This window comes from Struthio camelus, chromosome 1 (assembly GCF_040807025.1).
Source record: "Struthio camelus isolate bStrCam1 chromosome 1, bStrCam1.hap1, whole genome shotgun sequence".
Lineage (NCBI taxonomy): Eukaryota > Metazoa > Chordata > Aves > Struthioniformes > Struthionidae > Struthio > Struthio camelus.
The window spans coordinates 139,496,967-139,519,144 of NC_090942.1; the positions used below are offsets into that span (position 1 = coordinate 139,496,967).

A 22,178-nucleotide genomic window follows, 5' to 3' on the forward strand; every position below is an offset into this window, starting at 1 on the left:
TCATGTGAACTCCCCAAGGGGAGCAGAGCAGCTCAGCCCTGAACTGTGCTGGTGATAGCCTGTATAAGTAAGCATCTAAGTCACCAGGCTGCAAGGCATGAGAGTATCACTCCTTGCCTGTTTTGTAAATCTGGGTCTGTGTTTCAATTAATGATCCCCAAAAATGAGACATTTTGATCTCATTTATTGGGCAGATACTCCCCAAGTTAACTTCAGGTCAACAGAAAATTGTTATTATCATGCAGTCCTGGGAGCACTGTATTTTTCGTTATTTTTTCGTTCAGTCCTTTATGCTGGAGCACCACATGCAAGGCCAAGGAGTATTCATTTAGGTCAGCAGGGTTTCAGTTCCTGCAAGGACCTGGATATCAGTATCAGAAAGTGGAGAAATTAAATGAGGTTAAGGTGAACATACATGAGCATTAGAAAATATGCGAATTTAAAATGATTAAATAAATAGTTCATGTAATTTAATGTGAAATACAGTAATTGTCACAGAATGCCCCTTGTATCTGTGAGGCCTGTCAAACCACGTGAAGACCACTGGCAACATGGCTATGGGGAAGGTGTGAGTGAGAGAAGCAAGCACACAGAAAAGAGGAGCTATTTCACACCCAATTCAGAGAGGTGACATTCCTGCTGTCCTTGTACAAACCAGAGCAGGATGGATGGGGAAGAAAGCCACCACCTAGAAAAAAGGGGGAATAGATAGCTTCCAGGAAACAGGTGGCAAAAGACTATGCTAAAAAATAATATAATTACATACATCATATGCTTCTGAAATAAAACGGCTCAGTTAAATGGCAACAGCTGGAATGAATGGATTCAAATAATTTTTTCTCTGATGTCCATTTGTGATGAGTACTGAAGAAGAAATTATGCAAGCTAATGATAGTTACAGAACTGTGGCATACGGATTTAAGAGAGCTACTGCATGAAAGTTGAAGGTAGGAAATAAATGATCTGAAATTATTAGGTACATGGCTGACTTTTATGTTAACAGCTATAGGTTCTGATTCTGCAAACCCTAAACTATGTGAGAGTTGATCGTGAATATAATATATGAGAACAGCAATATATATTAAACATGCATAATTAGCAAAGCCTTGCTCTATGTTTTAATTATAAATGTTAGATCTCCATTTTGGTTTTAAACTGTGGAAAAATACAGAGAAAATGCATCTAGGTCTTTCCATTTTGCTGCAGAAATAATTTGCTTTTACTGCAATAAAAACAGATTTATTCTTTTTATATCTGTAGCTTCAGGAGTTTTCATTAAAAACAAAATCCTTTTTGTTGTTAAGGATAGTTTTTAACTTTCCTTTGTAAAGGAAATCTATCCAGAAAACCCTATGCCACAGAAGATAAAAGGCAGCAAAGAAAATGATCTTTCTCCTTCTTTCTCTTTTCCTTTCTCTCCCTCTCTTTTTTTTAAGAAGTAACTTAAAATGTGTGCGCTGTGTAAGAACGTGTGCTGAAGTTTCATGTTTCAGGTAATCTTCTTTAAAATAATGGGAGTATAGATTGCATCAGTTAGTTTAAAAACTGCTATGCTATTGGTAGGGACAAAATGGGATTAGAGCCAAAATTTGACTGTGTTACTGCCAGAGTCTGTATCAGATTTAAGACACATGCTTCTGCAAGCTTCCATGAAGGCTGTGAAAAAAGTTTTAATACAGAGTTGGATTACAGCTCTGTAGCTCAAAACATTGGCCATTACACTACTATCTTAAAAGGCTGATGTAACACGGAGCACAAAATAGAGAAGATCTTTTAAATTTTCTGGACCATAGATGGATTTTTCATACCTCTTTGTGTCCTGATGGAAGATATATCAACTTTGTTAACTGGAATCCATACCTGATTACTTGTGAGATTGTACGTGTGTGCATACAGATATATATCTATTTAAACTCTTATCATGCTTTGCTTTCAAGTATATCTAAAACCTACTCTAAGAAATGACATTCACTAGACGAATTTATAATTGTTTTGAAGAGTGAGAGCTAGATACTCTCATACGCTGGAATTCTTTGTGAGTTTATAACAGAAATTTTGGAAGCTTTCTTTTTTGTATTGGTGATAGAGAAATGCATTTCGAAACAGACGCCTCCAGCTGTATGACAATAACTGCGTAGCAACCTGTGGATCTGAAACATCACAATGTACAAAGCGTGGGCAACTGTGAATATTTTCATGGTGTCTTTTCTACATCTCCTGCAAGGATCTGATTATGAGAATGGATCTGTGAAGGTAGGTGATCTTTTCTTCACTGTCATTGTGAATAATCCAAACTGCCAGAAATAGGTAAATTTATTGTGCAAGGTGGTAGTCTTTTTGCTGTGCTTTTTTGTGTGTGGTTGTTTAGTTCTACAGATGTTTAGCAGCCACAGAGGAAAGAAAATCTTTAATGAAGTTTAATCCATACTCAGTGTTCAATATTTTCTTTTGCTACTCATTATTAATTAATTATTGTATACTTTCTTCCTAAATAAAACTTTTAATATCAGTTATTCAAAATAAAAAAAAAAATCTAAATAAAAATGCAAGTCAGAACATTTCAAATACTTGTTAAATTAACTCTTTTATTTCAGGAATGTATTGTTTCAGGAATTAATATCCTCATCTTGAAATTTTTCCTCTAAAAACACTTGTTTATCCGTTGTTCACTTGTTTCCAGATATCAGAGATATGTCTTCTTTTGTTTTATTAGGAAATGTTACCCAAGACTCTAAACTAAGCAGATACTAGTAATAATAGAGCACATGCCCGGGAATTAACCTTTCTTCTGAATGGAAAACATACAACAAAATTTGGGGTGAAGCCTTACCTTGAGAGCAGGATTTTTCGAATCTGACTTTCTGAGACAATGTGAGAACATCCAGGACAATCATTTCTAAAAATCAGAACAAGAACTGGAACAAGATCCTCAGCAAGCAGTATGTCCAAACCATGATTAATTCAGTGTGTGGTCCAGAACGAATTATTTGTTTTTCACCAGTGGAGCAAAACAAGTTAATACTTTTGTTTTCACTTCAGAAAACCTCCTGCTTGCAAGGGATGACCACACACTTGTCTGTGAAATGCATTGCATGTTGACCTCTGTTTTAGAAAAGAAATGCTAAGTTATGTGCTTAATTGCAGATTCCTGTTGCCAGCACAAGAAGTTAGTGGTGAGCGATGTGTGCTTCAGAGTGACTAATGACTAACCCCTTTTCCTGCCCACCATTCAAAAGCTTTTAACTTGGAACTTCAGCAATCAGTTCTTTGAAGGCATTAACAGCAGTGTAATCAATCTGTATATACATTACTTCACACACTGCATGACCAATCGCCGGTTTCTTACGTGAAGGAATCACTTTATTTAAATCAGAAAACAATTTCTAATAGAGAATACTAACCATTATGTAATTGGATATGATGACAATTCTGTTTTCACAAAGGGCATGAGTTTATTCAGCATAATAGTAAGCCACTACTTCAACTGAATTTTGAAACCTTATCCACTTTACCTAGAATAAATGCAAGACCTCTTCTTGCTGCTGCACCTACTTGTTATGCATAGTTTCTAGTTCATTCATTGTGATAGCATTGTCTGTCCAACAGATACACAGCTTTAATTGTTTTCATCTTAAGTTTGCTACCGATGTCAAGCAGCCACAGTCTAGGCATAGGGTATTCTTGCAATATAATAATAAATCACCGTTTATTTCCAAGACTATCATGAAGGTATAGCATAGATCACACTAAAAAGGGCTGTGTTTTGCATGCATTGGTTGCTGATTACCAAAACAAAAAGTCAGTTTCTCTGCTTGTTCAGACGGTATAGATAGTTCACTCTGCATAGACAGAGATTCTTGGCTGAGTTGTTGATTACTTTTGTTCTGATGTTTTATTTAGTATGTTAGATTTCTGGATTGTTCTGGCATTTATGACCCATGGCTTTGTGTGTGTATATATCCCACAAAAAATCCTTCATGTTACAGTGTTTAATGGTACACAGGGTTACACTCATTCTTACTGATGTGCCTTAATTTTAGTTGCAGAACACAGAAAGAATGTATTGTATCCACCTTTCCCACCTTAATTTTTAAAGCTTTTTAAGATCAACGGCAATATTGCCAGAATAAAAGCCACAAAGTCAGGATGTAGGGAATACACATCTAATAAGGCACAAGGAATCACACAGAAGCAACCTACTGTCTCTATCAGTTGTTATATTAGTCCAAGCAACTGAGCTCTACACAGTAAAGCTGAAGTTTTAAACCTGTTGATGACTCAGGTGGTTGTCAATGTGATATCAGTTGATAGAGTTTTGAGGGGAATTAAATACTCATTTATCCCCCTTCCACAAATATCCTACATAATATTGTGAACGTTAAAAAGCTTGCTTACAAGCTGCCATAGTCTGAGTTATGGTTAACTTTTCCTAACCCAACAGAACTACCATCCTCTTGTGGGTACTGGCATCTTTTTCCCCATGTCTGCACCAATCCCAGTCATTCCCTGCTCACCAGTCCCAGTTCTTCCTTCCTGCCTTCCTAAGTGAGCTCTTCTCGTTCCTTACTTCAGCTTTACTGGATCCCTGACCCGTGTTGCCTGACCCACTGGCTTACAGTCGCAGTTTTTCTGCTGGGGTTCCTTGGGTGCTCTTTGTGCCTTCCTTCTTCCTGCTAACTCACCCGTGGATTGGGATATACCACCTCTCTCGCAGACCCTCAGGAGGTCGGTCTCTCCTAGCAGTTTCTCAGTGCCAGTCTTGGTGCCCTACCAGTCCCTTTTGCTTTCCAGCTCTGATCTGCTTATCCCCCCTTCCCATCCTCTGCTTCCATCCCTAGTTCCCTGTTTTGTCTTTGGGTTCAGGTCTTGGTTTTCCTTTTCCCTAAACCCAGTTTCTAATTTTAGTCTCCTCCAATACTTTCAGGCTCCTTGGCTGAAGGTCTTACCTTTTTCCATCAGTGTTTATTTTCTTCCCCTTCCACAATCAAATCTGATGGCTTCCTTTCCATGTTGCCCAAGCCCAGCAGCTTGAGGGAGAGGAAGGGAGCTTTCAGCTCTGTGGGCTGGGCCAGTGCTGATCTGCAGCCACATCCTGCTCAGCTCCAGGCTGGAGTGTGGTCAGCACAGGCACAATCTACAGAGAGTTTAGCTGCTAAACTCCAAAAGTCTCTATGAAGCATCTTTTAGTTCCTTTTGTTCTCAGAAGTTATTGCATTGCTACATTAGGGTAGATTTTTTGATACAGCAATAGAGAGATCACTGCCAACAAAGACTCTTCAAATTTCAAAACTTCACATTTGTGATCCACAAGAAGAGAATGCTAGACTTTTACAAAGAAGAGACTGGCAGAAAATGTTTTACATAAAGAAAGAGAGAGCTTCATCCTCAGCTATGGTCAAACCATTTTGGCTGAAAAAAAAAAATTAAAATCATCTTGAGGGAGATATGTGTCATGGAAAGTTTCAGCCTGAACATCTAAAGTCTGGCAATGTTCTAAGCAACTGGAATCAGAGTCTTATGATGGGAAATGGTAGGCAGCCTCAATTTGGGGCCATGTAATCATGCAGGTATCAGACATGACTCTTTAACTGAAATCATGTCAAGATTGGTAGTAATCCCTCTTTTTCACACTTCAGTTATTTGATTTAGGATGCCAGTCTGACGTACTAATTCTTCAGTGAAAAATTAGATTTCCACATGAGTTTTTTGAAGACTGAATATTAAGCTTTTCATCAGGAAATGCTTAAAAAATTCCCTGTTAAGTTGTGCCCTGACAGTCTCATATGTTTTGGAATCCTTCAGCTACAGAACCGCAAACTTCACTGTCTCTTTTCCTGTCTCTCCCCCACACATTTTTCCTCTGCTAAAGCAATGACAGACATAGGCTACTTTTTCCAGAATTTTAAAATTAGATGCAAAGAGCTATGTCCTGTATTCATCAGAGCCGAGGCAATTTTGCCAAGAAAAGCTGTCAGAGCTACTTCTGTCTTCCAACAATAAAACTGCCTCTCTAATGAGGCTGCAAGGTCCTGATCTTTGAAAATTTGAGTCTCACCCCTTCCTGTCCTACCCTGCCCCTTATATTAGTAATAAAGTGTTGGGGGAAGGTAAGAGAAAGGGACAATTGGTAAAGCCCAATTTATAACAGACTCACAGCTTCAGAGTTTTTTGCAAAGGTCTTTCCTTGTGATGAACTCTCCTTCTGTTCATTAGAGAGAACCCCATGGCTGATAGGTCTGAAGAGTATCATTAACTAGAACTGTACTTTATGGCAAGAAGATGGGGGGTTAGATATTCCTCTTCCCTGGAGATATACATGGCTGCTGTCTGTTGTATGCACTCCTTTTTCACAGCTTCACCAACTTTTTACCTCTGCATCATACATTGATACAGCATTGAGTGGCCATTTTTGCTTGAATAGGTTTTCTTGGATCCCTTATGACAGGATGGAAATATTGGAGAACCATCATGCTGTGAGCACGAAGAATCAGAAAGCTCTTTGCCTCTTTTCCTTCCTAGAGCCAGTTGCAGTCTGTCTGTACAATCAAAACCGATTCCTTCTGGGAAGGAACCTGAGCAAGTTTTAGCAGAGCTGTAAGGAAGCTTTTGTTTCTTTAATTACCATTGATACTGTTGTTCAGATAGTCAAGTTTACACAATAGTCTAATATGGAGTCGTAAATTTTACTCAGTTTCTAGAAAAGAGATTCTAACAAATCTGCTATCTCATAGGGTCTCTTCCTCAAAGGCACCTCTGGGAAGTACAGTTAACTGCACAACAGCTAGATAAAACAACTTTGAAGGCTGTTAGAAACAATTTAATCTCTTTAAACTAGACCTTTCATCCTTACACCCAACTCTTTGAAAGAAAGATCATGGAATTGCGGTTTTCAAAAGTGCTTTATTATCTCGGCTTTGTGACTGCTGCTGTTGATTCTCTGTGATTACAATCTCTGATAGGCATGATGAGCCAAAAAAATGTGAAAATGTACTTAGAGCATTCCTGCAGAAATGATTGTACTTTTTCTTCATGGCGGGGAAACTATTGGGGAGGTTGTGAAGCAAGCCAATTTGTTCTGACTTTTATCTGCTACTGACTTGAGAAGCTACAGTGAAGGATAAGAGAACAATTCCGTATTGTTGCCATGCCACATGGCATCCGTCCTTGGCTCTTATCAATTTGGAAAGGAAGCTACCAACACACTGTTATGTCAGTGAGAGCAGCTCTTGCTCATGAGCAATAGCAAAAAATCCCTCCCGGCTGCCATCCCAGTCCACTCCATCTCAGTAAGGATTCTAACATCTGAGTATAAAGAAGACCTCTGAATAGTACATCAAGCTGTTTAGATTAACCAGACATAGCATTGGAGAAGTCCATTCTGTCAGTCAGCTGCATGAAATGAAGACAGCACTAATTAAATTTCGACATCAATTGTGGCTCACATCTGGAACTCTGTAAAACCAAGGGGAGGCCGGAGGGCAGGTTTAGAGGGCAGTGGAACAACTGTCTGTTGATTTGTGATCACAAGGCAATCAAAACAAGCAATCAGCTCAGGCTCAGGGAGTGTTGCTTGTTCAAGGGCTGTTTTCCACAGCCTGCCTACTTGTGCTTTCCCTGCACAGGAATTTGCCTCATTTCTAGCAACTGATGTGGTGGTACTGATGTAGGCTCCCACAGGAAGCAAACAGAGCTGGAAGGAAAATAGGCTGTTTGAAAATGGACAAAACTGGTGCAGACTCTGCTTTGTGAGACCTCTGCCCTTTTGTCTGCAAGTTTTGTTCTGCTGCCTACTGTCCCCACTAGATCTGAGTAATGTTTACTTGTGTCTGATCCCCTCTGGACACCGTACTGGTATCCAGCTGAGAAAAATAGATAAGGTAGGGTTATTCCAGGTGATAACTTACTTATTCTCATTAAAAACCTTCTGCAGCAGTTTTTTATAATTATCACTAAATGATTGGGATCTGTATTTCTTTCAGAGCTTTCTCACTGAGCAAGTGAGTCTAATTACAAAACTGGCTATTGCTATTTCTTGTTGTTCTCAGTTTGAACAGGTTCTGGACTTTGACTCTGAAATGTAGTCCCAAACTGACTATGCTGTTCAGCTTTGCCTGTGGGGAAAAGTGGCTTGAGCTATTTTGCTGCAAGGGGACAAACTTATGATGCCTTGCTAAGGAAGCCCTTATTCCTCCCAGTCTTCACCAGCCCCTTGACAATATCTACAGTAGTGTGAATTTTGGTCTACCTCTCTGCCTGCTCCTCTACCTACCTCCTCAGCTGTTTTGCAAATCTGACAATTCTTCTTGGGAGTTGGGAAGCTGGGGCAAAATGCCTTGTGTGCTCATGACAGCTGCAGAGACCCCATTTGCCCATGGAAAGATTAAGCAGGATTAGTCCTTTTTTGATGCTCAGGTGAAATAGCTATACATGAATTTTTGTATCAGTGAATAGCAGAATAACTCAGCAGGCTGTTTTAGTTTACTCACATTAAGAAAATTCAGGTCCTGAAAGACATCTGCATATTTATTCTATTTCCCCCTAAATGTGACTTACAAGTTGCTGACCACTCAGCTAGTGGTGCAACGCCATCTAGAGTCCTTACACTTCAACGGAATGATACCGAGTAAACAGCAGGGCACACATAGTTGGGCAGGCGGAATTTGGCCATCCAGTGTGGGCACCACATGGCTTTAGAAAGGGGTAACTGACATCCTTGTTATCAGGGTGGCTTTGTCTGAACCACCCTTTCTGACCTGAAGCATACTGGGTTAGTTTTGAGAATTCATTGTCACTAACTGCAGTGCAGTCACTATTCGCATGCGGTTGGGGAAGGAATGGTATTTGAGCTGTATTAAAATGCAAAAAGGTTGTATCATGTTACTGTATCATAGGTCACATTGCACATAGAGAACGTGCCATGCAAACAGGCAAAATTTTTCACTTTAATTAGCAATGTGACTCAGAAACCATGTTACTTAGGATACTTTCCTGAACTAGGGAAATATTATTTAAGAAAAAAAAAAACCACAATTCCAGGAAAATGTGTGCATGTGATTGAGGTAACATAAGTTCAAACAGTACTGGCAGTTACTCTGCTTTGTGAAGTGACATTTTGAAATCCTACCGTCCAATTGGCTAGTCACATTTCCAGAACATTTATTAAAGTGTCTTAGGTCAAAATCAGAAACCAATGAAAGCACTAGCTGAAGGAACCTTTATCACATTAAATATATTTTGAAATAGTAAAAGAATCATTATATAGTCATCTGATTTAATTCAATTCTCTATTGGAGACTTTCCAAAATCACTGTCCAAACCCCAATGCCTTCCAAAGAAAGGCCAATCATCAAAAGAAATTGACTACAATCTGGATATGCTCTTCATAAACACATAAAATATGCTATTTTTGACATGTGTATCCTGTGACAGTGTTAGTCTAGCACCTAACGTTGTGTACCATGAAGTAGAGCTATATAAAGTCTCTAGCTGTGTTCTAGATCGAGCATCACGTCTGCCTGAACAGATTATAGCAATGCAAGGCAATATAAACAAGCTTAGAAATAAAGATCTGGAAAACGTACTGTAAAATTCCCAAGCTATTGGTAGCATTCGTGACGTATCAGCCAGCGACTACCCTAGGCATTTATAACAGAACCCATCCGTGTCCTTTCACTGACAGAGCAAATAATACTTGGTATGGACACCATAGGAGGGGCATAAAGGTCATCTCTCGATGTAGATAAGTAGGCATGAAAAGGAAGAAACTGCACCATAGCAGACCTATTCTTTTTTTCCATCTTCCCATCTTATTTTTCCATCACTGCCAACAAAATGATACACAGTGAAGGTGTTACCTTCAACATCGTACTTTGCCTGCGGTAAGGGTGTTGCCCAGGAGAGCCAGAAGACCTGGTTGTGAGAATAAAGATTTGCTTAATGAGAAAGTGAGTTGATTCTCAAAACTTTTGCTGGCTGAAAGCGCATGCCTGTCTCTGCTTTTGGTGTAAGGGTCTAGCTGCCTAAAAGTATATAGTTGTGAGAGTTATTCTGATAAAATATCAGTCTCTGACTGCTGTAGACATGAAAATGAAAATGAAATAATCTGAGTAGATTTATGCTTTCACCTCAAAATCAAGCTGTTTTCTGCTGCTTTAGTCCTTTGCTTTGAATGTTTTGGGTCATCTAAACCAACTGAAGATTTTGATAGTGTAAGCATGACACTAAAATGCAAGAAGTCTGATCTATGTTTGCTGTAGCACCACAAAAGATCTAATTCTAATTGGAAAGGCCAATCAAAATATAAAACAGCTGCTCTCTTGAAGTCACATGGTAGCTGATATGATTTACTAGTGGAAACGTATCACCTTCAGGTGAACTAGAGGCCATTTTGTCACCATCTTGACTAGTAAGTTTAGGAAACAGGTAATTATGTCTCCTATATTCACTGGGAGTGAGGCTGGAGGCTGGAGGAGGGGAGACTGGAATGAGCTTTCTACCATGCTGAACATCAAAGGTAAAATCGTTTAGAAGTTGAATCCTTCCTCCAAAGTTTAGAGTGCTGGTCAAATGATATGCTGATAAGGTTTTAGCAGAAGAGGCCCTCAAACATCTTACCTCCATCAGTGAGAAATGTGACATTCTCAAATTAATGTTCCCCCATTAGTCCCCTGCTCCATCATGCAACATTTGCAAACCTATTTGTTTTAGTGTTTTGTGTTTCTCCTAAAACCATATGTGTGTGTGTGGGGGGGGGCTTCCATTTCTGTGCTCTGGCCAGTCTCCATTGCTCTTCCTGCAGAACAGACCACTCTGCCGTTTCTCTTCCAGCAGCAGTGACACACTGCACTGTAGGATGAGTAGCTTGATCACATGATCACCCCTTTCTAACACTACGCATGGCCAAGGCAGATGATACTCTTCAACTCCTGAGGAAGGCAGGGGATAGGTCTTTCCAAGCCTTTGGATGGGGGAAACGAAAGCTTCTTCTAGTGCCAGCTCTTCCAACCTTGAGCTATGACTGGGCAAGCAGGCACTGATGAGGAGACAGGGGGCCAGCTGGCCTTCCACTCACAGTACCATTTCCTCCTCTGCAGGCACTGCTGGAGTAGCTGGTTGAGCCTTACAGGCACATGATACGTTTCCAACACATGCAGATGTTTGCTGGTGGGAGATACATGGAGTCACCCTTGGATGCAGTTGCAGAAAAGGCTGTAGTAGTGGGCGCATGCCAAAGTGCAGAAGATTAGTGGGCAAATCAAGGCTTCAAAATTTCTGAGAGGGCTTTTGGAAAAAAAACAAAGTGCTACCTTGGTACTTTGCGTTCAAGCCCAAAGAAATCAGCTTCTTTAACTTTCATATAACTATGTCTGATGCCACCTGTGGGTTTCTCAACTGTAACACAGTCCTTAACTAATTTTATATTCAGTGAAAGACTGCTTAGGCCATTTCGAACCTCTTAAAGAAGAAATTCTGCCCAGATGAATATTTTTTGCAACCTATTTGTACAAAATAGCTGTACTCTTTCAAGTTAGTCTTTGCCGGAGAAAGCATACTTTTATAAAATGAAAGCTAGAAGTCTCCCTTCACAAACCCAAACTTGACTCCACCACAGGCAGCATGTCCCTCCAGATTATTAATGCTGTAACTGTGATGACAGTGCAGATGAACGCTCAGTTGTCTGGATAAGGCAGTGCATTGAGAGAGCTTGAACTTTTTTGTAAAGTATTGGAAAAGGTTTAAATAATTGCTTAAACAATGACCATTTGAAGGTAGAATAAAGTACTGCAAGGTCATGAAACTTAGTTTATGCTTCTGAAAATGATGGAGGATCCCAGAGCTGTCACTGAAAAATCCCATGAGAAGCCTATATGTTAGAGAGAACAGTGTTACTTGGAAGCCAAAAGCATCTCATTGCTTTGTCTCTTTACGGTCACATTCATCATAATTAAAAATAGCTTAATAGCACTAATGATGTTAGACAGTAATGCACCCAGAAGGGATAGAGTTTGGAATAGGACTTAATATATTAAAAGTTTATAGCTGACAGAATCAAAATTCTGATTTTAGTGGAGCTGTTGAAAAGTAGATGATTTCTCTGTCTTCAGAAATGAAATACAATCGCGATAACAATATTACTGCAAGCTAGTTTCTGTCAGACATGTTAAAGTTAGACTCCTCACGCCGGATGTTTATAGGGTGATGCTGTTGGTTGTTGATACAGCTGTAAGACACTCCTGCAAGCCTGAAGTTTTCAGATTCTCTCATGATTTTATTATCCCTTTTGCACCACCGCAAGTATACAAGATACTGTATTATAGGCAATACTTGTTATGATAAAACCTGAGAGTGGTTGCTATCTTGCTATCTCAAGATCATTAACTATTACTCTGAGTAATAGTTCCTGTATTTCCTGAGTACTCCTCTGTTGTCTTCTACTTAGGTTGAGGACACCAGAGCAGAGATCGTCTCTTTATTCTATATCTGTATCTGATTCCATACCATTAGCTCCTGGGAGCCACAATAATGTTAAAAACAGTAATAATAATAATCATGAAATTCCTCAAAAGGAGTTAGAAGGCATACTGCAGAGATTCCATACAAGCTTGTCATCACCACTGGGGAAATGGTCAAATGAGAGGCCTTCAGGCACTATTTAGATCTTTGTATTGGCTTCACAACGGCAGGAGCGGGCCTGTTTTCCTGCCAGAAGAGAATAAGACTTTTCCACAAGAACTCTCTTGCAGTGGAGAGGTTCCCTGGCCAAATCAGCTCACAGTCTGTGCTACAAGCCACAATACAGCTGGGCAGTTACCCCACGGCCTTAAGGCAGGAAATGAAGTGGTTTCCTGTGGCCAGCAACTGCCAGTGCTTTCCTCCAACCAGTCCGAGGTCATTCAGGCCTTGGTACAGTTGTGCTTCCTGCTTATTTATATTTATTCCCCTGAGAAAAGTTGACTGCTGTCCTTTATACGTTGCCTGAGCTTTTGACAAGGAGAGGGAACTGCATCCCATTTGAGCACACTCAGTTGAGTGGGATTCATATTACCAAACTACAGCTGCAGTAGAGACCTGTAGACTCCTCCTGCAGAGCCAATGTAGAGAAAGAAAAAGTTTTGGGACGCAGTTCTTTCGACGGCAATGGACCTATTTTTCCACATTAACTATAATCGGAGTCTCAGATAACCAGTTCATACATTCAGTCAGGTGAATGATACCCATAGAATCAGATTTTTTTATGATAACAGTGTTACAGGGAGCCATAGGCTCTGTATCTCTGCAACTTGAGCCTGTAACAATGATTAACTCGTACAGTGTCGCAAAAGCACTTAGAGGAGTGCATCATGGAAAAAAACGAGGTTATTGACAGGTGTAGCACACAGGGCAGCAAAGTTCCTTAATATTTTGAAGTCATGAATCATATACCTAGCATTTAAACTGGATGGGGTCTAATTTGGAGAATAGCCTTCAGGCAGCACTGGAATGGGGGGAGTATTAGTTCTTGATAAAAAAAAAAAAACTTTTGGTTATGTCATCTCTTTATCTTTTACATGGTCTCTCTTGAAGTGAATGTAGCTGTACTGCAGCATCAAGCACATGGCACTCACATAAAAGATTCAAAATGCTGCCAGTACTTGCTGTGGATGTCCAAATGCCCCCTCCCCCCCCACTGTGTGATGAACCCTCCCCAACTAAATGGGTTAATTTTGAAAGATAACCAAGCTCAAGCCTATTTTGCCATTTTTGTGAATCAGTGGCATTCAGAGAACCATCGCTCTGTGTTAACAGCTACAATCTGCTTTCCTTGGCAAGATAAAGCTGTTGGCTCTTTTTATTGCTAGTTCATAAAACAGTGCAAGGTTATTGAGAGGTTTCTTAATCACTTGTCTTGGCCGCAGACGTAGTGATAACGTTGAAACTTTTCACTAGTATTTATGCAGCGCTTGTCACAATAATAGTACCTGTAACCCTGACTCAGGAAAGCATTCCTTTTCAGGAGAGCACTTGCAAAGATCATCTGTGGCAGACCAGAAGGAGTGGAACCTACAAAAATTTTATTACATATTTGGGTTCTGCTGACTCCTGCAGACATCAGTTTGAAAAAGGTAGGATACTTTTTCTTAGGCAAGAAACCTAGGAGCTTGTCAAGCATTGGGAAAGGTACCAACCGCTGAGCTGCAACATCCAATGTATCCAATCGTCAATACTAATTCTCAAGAAGCGGCTCACTTTGAACGGTGCAGACTATGCGTGAGAGTGTGCATCTCTATGACTTGAGGCATAAGCCAAATCTTTGACTAGCATAAATCAATGGGGTAATGAACTCAGCATCTGACTTAAACCAGCTTCCAAGATGGGAAAGGCCACTGAATGTACCACTGCTTTTTCTCTTGTTTCTTTCCAATGCTAACTACTTGTAGGGTTTTTCTGGCATTTGAGCTTGCTAAGAAGAAGACAGCTAGTCCTTTATGGTTTCTTTTGGAAGGATAAAAGTTATAATTATCCAAAAATCACAACGCTCACCCATGTTATCATTTCCTGATGTCAGTGACATTGCTCAGAGCCCAAGTGAAGGAAAATAGATTACCCTCTTTGAGTTGAATAATAGTTTTGGAAAAAATGGAAGGTCAATGCTGCAAAAAACATACAGCTCCATTTAAGTACAAATCCGATTTTTATGTGCTGGTATAAGATCACTTCTTCTACTTAAAAAAAAAAAAAGCAGTAAACTTAAGAGATAAGGACGAGCTACTTACTTAAACCTATTACTTTTACTTTGCTTTGATATTGGTATTGACAGGTTCTTAGGAAACTTTTGTTGCAGGCAATAGCATATATATTTAGTTCTCCGCAGGGTGCACATTTGTGTGCGTTTAAGGTTTGTGACGTTTGGAACTTTCCAATGATATAGCTCCAAATGTGATTTGTTTATTTTGGGATCATGTGAAGGGAGTTGCCTTGCCCTTTGCAAGCGTCTCCTTCTCTGTTTTGTCTCTGTCCCAAGGCTTAATGTAGATTTTAAGCTTTTTAGGGTCAGGGTCATCCTTTTGCTATCTGTGTGAACAATGCCAAATGCAGTGAGATCCTGTTCCCCAGCTAGGTTGCAACCATCACAACCAGCCACTACCACAGTGGTGACAGCTCATTCCAGCTAATTCCTAAAATATGGGCAGACCTAAGGGAAGGCTACTGGGAGCATGTCAGGGAAAAAAATGACATGTTCCTCCACATCAGAGGGTTGAACAACTCAACATGAAGTAGGTCTGATTAGATTCCCACTTGGCTCATCTCTTAAAACAGAATATGGGGAAAGGAGTAAACATAAGCGCTATAAAAACACAGTGGGATCCAAGCACTAAAAGATGACAAGAGCAGAGCGGAGGATTATGCAGGTCGACTAAAACTGAGGAAGGCAGAGGAGGAACATGTGACACCGTGACAGGGAAGAAAACCTGGAAGGAAGGACTGTAGTCATCAGAGAAAGCCTAAAAAAGGCAGGTAGGGGTATCTGAAAAGTGGGAAATGTAACGTGCGGATGGCTGCAGTCAGGGGAAGCAGACAGAAAAAGGCTCTGTTCCTCTTGCTTGTTCTAGGGGGCTGGATATCCCAAAGATGTCAGTAGAGCATTGATCTCTTTGCAGGCTTCCCCTTGCTCCGCAGCTGAGTAGGGAGCTCCTCTCCTGTTTGAATACTGATTTTAATTGCTGTCTGCTTGATATCACTGTGAAGGGGAAATAGGTTGTTGATCATCACACAAGGGGTAGGTCTGAGGTGCTGTCGAACCTAACATCTTCATTCAATTTCACATTTTGAAATATCTTTCTGTCTTTCTGTGCAAATCTGCACTCTTTTAAGTGAGGCTTTCCTATTAGCCTAAATAGGGCTTGAATTTAGACTACTACATAAAAGAAATGCATGGTACTAGCAGCCATAGGGTACTTCATATATGGTATTATTTGAGACCATTAGTGTGTTTTAACTTCATGCCATCCTTTCCGAAACAGGCGGACTAGAAGTGTATGCTTCAGAAAGATTTTCTGACCATATGTTTTTGAGTGCTGCAGTACCATAACAACAGAGTGCCTGACTGCAGAAGTTTAGTCTCTGGTATCAGAAGCGTTAGTGCTACATCCTACTGGGGGGATTGTTGTGTCTTCCACGTTCTTTTCCTTTTATGAGACTTTATTTTTGAATGCTTTTAAATTGTGTATAACAATCTGTACAGTCAAACTGCATAAGGATGGGGAACACCCTTCTAGATGCTAAACACTCTACCCACGCTCTAGCAAGTGCTTAAATGAGCATTTTATATAAGACTATCTACAGAGTCCCAATGAAGTCAAAATAGACGCGTAAGGCAGTATCCACAGTTCACATTTTGGCACTTAGGCAGATCGGAGCAAAACTATGTGCTTCTCTTCGGAAATTTTATACCCCAGATAGCTGCAGCGGAACTCATTTGACCAAAGATTCACAACGCACACAGACACCTCATGAGAGCTGGCGAGCTGTGGCTTGCTGGGCAGCCAGCAGAAAGACTTCAGATGTGATTTCATCTAACGTAGGTCAAATGAATCACAATCTAAAAGTGTCTATATTTCTCTGTCTTAGCTCTAGTGGAGCTGAGCCTGACTAGCTCACAAGATAGATGTCTACATTATAAAAACCTGCAATTATATGGGATCCATCCCTTTTCTGAAATCTAGGAGTGCCCTCTGTTCACCATCCTGCCTAGTGTCAACAGTGCTTAGGGGGAAAAGAGCACTCTGTATCTCAAAGCTCTTGTCTTTGTAGGAGAGTGCATCTGGAAATTCTGTCTTGGTTAGGGATTCCTGGGAAGAAGCTACAAAATCAGCTGTAAAATCTGTTCCCTCCAAGGAGAAACCAAATATAAAAAGAAGAAAACCTATTATTATGGGATTGTGCACGTAGGCAGCTGGCTATCCTATCAAACCAAAGAGCTTGGATAGGTGTGAGGAAAAGCGAAGAGAAGGTAAAGACAGAACAGGTGATAGACTCATTTCAGGATTAAATGGCCCAGGCAACACTGAGCAGAATTAGAATCGACAGGGAAGTGATAACTCAGTTCCAAGGGCTCTGTGTGAGTTTTGGATAATCACGGTTCAGTTAATGAGAAAAAATTTCTGATACCTGCAAAGGGAACTCTGTTAATGAGCACTGCTCATTCTATTTCCTTTGACTGTGCTTCTCCAGTTTCCAATAAATGAAAAATAGTACAAGAAGAGAAGGAACAACCTACATATACAGGCAGGCTTTGTCAATACCACTATAATGCATCAATATCAGAGGTATATTTTTTAAGTTTGTAAAAGACTGGCAATTCAGTTATTGGTGCTAATTATTCACATTCTTTCTGATCTTTTTGTTCGTAAGTGTTGAGATGGCCTTTCCAGTGTATGAGAAATCACTCATCAATAAAGAGTGACCACCTCTTTATTGGAAGCATCATGGCAGTGTGTTAGAGCAAAGTATAATGTTCTGTAAGGGCTTAAAAGAGGAGCAAATAATTTATTCTGAGTTAACTATATAGGGAATTTTAGGTCAGTGAAAAGTAATCACCAAAAATGAACTTGGCCAGAATGTACAAGCTGACATTTGTATCATTGCAAAATAAATGCCACAGATGTTTTAATAACGAATAACAGATGTAGTCAGTGCCTGTGTTTTATATCTCATCTAAAAAGCTTCCTCTAATTGGTAATCATTGCCCCAACCCCTTCCCCAACATTATACAGAGTATTAGCTTGTTACTAGTTCAGACTGCAGACTACTACCTACTGAGTCACCAACTTCCTATCTTGCAGCTTTGCCTTTAAGAACTGGTTTTGCATTTACGAGAGCTGGCAGTGCAGCCCTTTATTTGCAAGGCAAAAAATACAGTCAGCTGCTCTACCAAAGAGTACATATGAGAGCACCAGCCCAGCGCAATACACCCATTCACAAAGATAACCTTTTACTTGGGTTGGAAGTAATAGTTTCCACCAGATCTGGTGAGTCAGTGGAAATAAATGCTCAGGGCCCTGATAAATGCACAAACTCAGAGGCTGGAAAGCAGCAGCTGAGGAAACGAGTATTGCTGTGTGATGCTCTACAATGCTAAATTTCTGTTAAAAGGGTATTTTTAAAATAAGTAAATGACTTCAGATTGGTGGAGTAGGTCTTTGCAGGAGCGTCCTACCCTGGGAGTGGGGGCTGGTCATTTATATCACAGAAGCATTCGGGGGACATCCATCACTCAGGAGAATGCAATCACACAGAATCACAGAATCACAGAATGGTTGAGGTTGGAAGGGACCTCTGGAGATCATCTAGTCCAACCTCCCTGCTCAAGCAGGGTCCTCTAGAGCATATTTCCCAGGATCGCATCCAGACGGGTTTTGAATATCTCCAGCGAAGGCACTGCTGTACAGCAACAGAGCTCAGGCAGGGCTTGAGGCCACTTTACCGGACTTAGAGTTGGCCCAAATGGTAGTCGGGGTGGGAAATCATAGACATAGCCTGCATTTTGCAGCACGTTGAAGACTGAGTTTACCTGCCGTGTGGATGGGCCCTCATATCTGGAGCAGCTTCCAGCTATATCACTTGCCCTTTCAGTGATGTCATATGATTGGCACTAGAGTTTTTCTGGGAAGGTCCTAAGGCGGCTTGCTGCAAAAGCACGTGGGTTGTGCTTGCCAGCTGAACTCATTCAGATTGTCTGCAGTGGTGACCTGGGATTCATGCTGATGTGACTGGCCAGCTCAGGCACAACGGAGAAGTGGGCAGCGTCTGCCAGGTTCCCTAAGGAGCAGGGATACAAGGAGCGCAGCCTGCGTTTGTCATTCAGCTTTGATGACCTGTGATGGGTGAGGAACTGACTATCTCCCCTTCCCAATTCATGTGAGCACAAATCCCGCAGATTGGTCTGACTCCAGGCACTGTCAAAAATTAGGGCATCCCTGTGTGTTTCTGTTTTCCCGGAATTTCTCTGTTGTCCTCAGTAACATGCTGCCTTTTGTATGAGTGCTCTATGTGCTGCATTCTGGACAGGCCGCAAAGGTACTGCCTTTTTGACACGGCCCTTTCCTTGCAGAGGACGTCCCTGTCAGCATTAGAGCGGTCAGAACAGCAGATCAGGAGAGCATCCAGCCTGGAAGAGCTGCTTCGAATCACTCATTCTGAGGACTGGAAGCTGTGGAAATGCAGACTAAAACTGAAAAACCTGGCCAATTTAGACTCCCGCTCTGCATCACATCGCTCCACCCGATTTGCTGCTGCTTTCTATGATATTGATACACTAAAAGGTAGGTGCAGGGCTGCAGCTGAGTCCGGTGTCAGCTTTAGGACCACTGCTGCTTATGCAATAAAGACTTAAATACCAGGGGATTCCTAGAACACATCAGCAACAACAAGGCATTCGTGGAAAATGACATCGTATGAAAGAATGTTAGGCAACAGCCTAAGTACGTCTCCCCATTTTATGGCCAAATCAGGCTTATTGTTCTCTGCATACTATCCAAAGGAAAGATGTGTTAAGTATGGATTTGTCAGTTCACAAAAAAGAGGGGAAGTAAACAAGCAAGAATAGGTTGGAATGACCAGCTGAGGAGCCTGCCAGCAGCATTATGCTAAATCTCAGAATTTGCTTGCAGGCAGAAACAAATGAGCTTTACAGCAGGCATAGAAATTCCTTATTTTTATTAGGTGTGCTCTGATATAAGCCACTATATACATCAGCAGCAATGCCTGGGTGGGAATTGTCAAGGAGGGAGGTACTGCCCTAATCTTATTTGATGAAATCTCTCTGGAGAGAAGACGTAGATCTTGAAACTACCAGCCAACACCTGAATGCAGGGAACCATAATCTGTTCTTTCTGGAGCAAAAAAAGAATACCGTTCCCTGTTGGTGAAAGACTCAAGAGCCCATATATGTTCACTGATGTAAAATAAAGAATCAGACTTTGGTCAAGGAAGTAATCATCCTGCAGCAAAACCACCCTGCAGATTTAAAATAGTGTAGACTGAGCTATTCCTTTTTTGTTCAGTCTTGACCCCTGAGGTGATGTGACTATATCACTTTCCTTTCGGGAAATCAGATATTGCTGATCCTGTCCCACTACCACTTTTACAATAACCACAGCCGCATTTGCACACTGTTACTGTTACCTTCATATCTTTTACTTCTACATTTCAGCTAAATTATGATTGAGCAGAGCCCTTAATTTGCTTCTCTGAGCCAGAACACAGAGATGCAGACCGGAATGCCAGTCTAAAAAGTGTTTTCCTATGATAGACATGGCTTTAAACCTCTCATAGAAGTTATTTTACAGAAAAAAATAGAATCCAATAGATACTGCAAAGGACAATTAATAGGCCTTTAATTAATGGTATGCATTTTTTCTGCACACATTTACAAGTCTGAACAGAATTTTAGCAGTCCATAGAGCTGTTACTCTACTGAAGTACTAGGCAGTGTCAGATGCTGAATTCAGATGCTGAATTTTTCTATTTACTGTTGCTCATTTAGTGAGCATCAGCATTTCTCAAAAATCACATTCTTTTTGTCAATACAGTGAAACAACAGAGGATTTTGGCAAGTAGTATGGATGCAGTGTATATTGCAAAGGGCTTTTCTCAATGGCAGAATAATGTAATTGCTCCGGCAATAAAGTCAGATTACTCTATAGTCTTACAGATGTCTCCTTATCATCATTATCTTGTAACGATCTGTAACAATTATTAAGTTTCATCCTACTTTCCCTTTACATGTCCAACTCTAGACTCATATATGTCAGCTTTGTTATTCACTGAAATTTAAGTTAAAAAAAGCCTACTGGATCAACTTCTCCACTCCTCCATCCAAAGTGGAACAATCCCAGAACAGAAACTATTTTTGTTCTAATGTCTTAATATGTTCAAGGTACTAAAGCCTCCATTGAAAAAACAAGCCTATAAACATGAATCTCTTTCCCACATCCTTTCCAGTCAGTAAGCACTGACTGGGGCATCTGTTTTGTTTTAGCAAAGTGTTATGATGAAAAGGCTGGGTTAGGGCTACCCAATGTTTCATTGCTAGACGATCTTCCACAGCACCCACACACCAGCAGGGCGAATTCAGGACTTTGTTTCTCTTTTTCAGAGCTTTAGCAATGAATTCACTAAAAGCTTGCATCACCCTGTGTAACCACAGCCTTCCGAGAGCAGCTCAGCTCACCTAGAGCAGCAGAACTTTCAAGCTTGAGCATGTATTGGAGCCAGATTTCTTGGTAAATAGTCTGTGCTTGCTCATGAAAAAATGACGCTTCTGAACAAGATGTGAAACCCACTTCCTTCACTAGCCTTACTTATAACAGCCCCACAGTTAAAAAAGGGATTAATAAAGGGAGGATACGTGCGGTTGAAAAGGTCATTACTGCTGACACTCAGTGAAACGACATCTGAAATGATTACATGCACATACCTTAATAAGTTTGGCAAACACTTTATTTTCTATTTTAAGGCCTAGGATTAGATTGCTAGTTTGATAGACTCACATAACTCCAGCAATTTCTGTTGATTTTAGTGATCCTTCTCTTAATTTATGCTGTAGGACATAAAGTCAGAATCTGGCCCCCAAACTCTTATTTCCTGTATCTTTTGTATGACTGACAAAAGGAGTGAATCAGTCCTGGGGAAGGACTTTGCAGGAATAAACAACTGGTTTGAATACACACAGATAAATAAAGAACAAAGTAAAAAAATATAAGGAAAGTCAGGTAGGAGAGCGAGAAATAAATGCTTGTTGGAAGACAAGGTAGAACATTTAAACTAAGAGTTTTCCAGAAAAAGTATTTTTTACAGAAGTTCCCTATAACCAGCTGCATTGCTTGCACAATGGTATGGAGGTGGACTGCTTAAGAAGATAGCAATTTTCTTAATAGTATAGAAGTTAGAATTGATTTTTCATAAGCCTGCTGGAGGGGGGCAGACAGGAAAAATGTTTTTCATACTTTTAGGAAAGACTTAAAGGATAAACATTGATGACTCTCGAGTAATTCCATAACATGAATGAGGTAAGCAAAAGCCAAAACAAGCAGGGCCACCCTAACCAGACTTGAGATAATACTGTGTAAATGTTACTGTTTTCTGTCTCTAGTTCGGTTAACTAATGCATTAATCCTTCTCACAGTCAGAATTTGACA

General features: G+C 40.4%; 1 protein-coding gene across 3 annotated transcripts in view; it reads left to right on the forward strand.

The window, feature by feature from the left end:
• The first annotated feature begins 542 nt into the window (after positions 1-542).
• VEGFD (vascular endothelial growth factor D) overlaps positions 543-22,178 on the forward strand; it is a 30,642-nt gene continuing 9,006 nt past the window's right edge. The window contains exons 1-3 of one of the 3 annotated variants that reach the window (XM_068919589.1): positions 543-947; positions 2,087-2,253; positions 19,091-19,301. In XM_068919589.1, the coding sequence (XP_068775690.1) occupies positions 2,164-2,253; positions 19,091-19,301 (301 nt within the window). In that variant the 5' untranslated portion in view covers positions 543-947; positions 2,087-2,163. Of the gene's footprint in view, positions 948-1,354; positions 1,494-1,606; positions 1,879-2,086; positions 2,254-19,090; positions 19,302-22,178 lie in introns of those variants that run through there. The other 2 variants (XM_068919579.1, XM_009669199.2) reach the window with 2 other exon arrangements.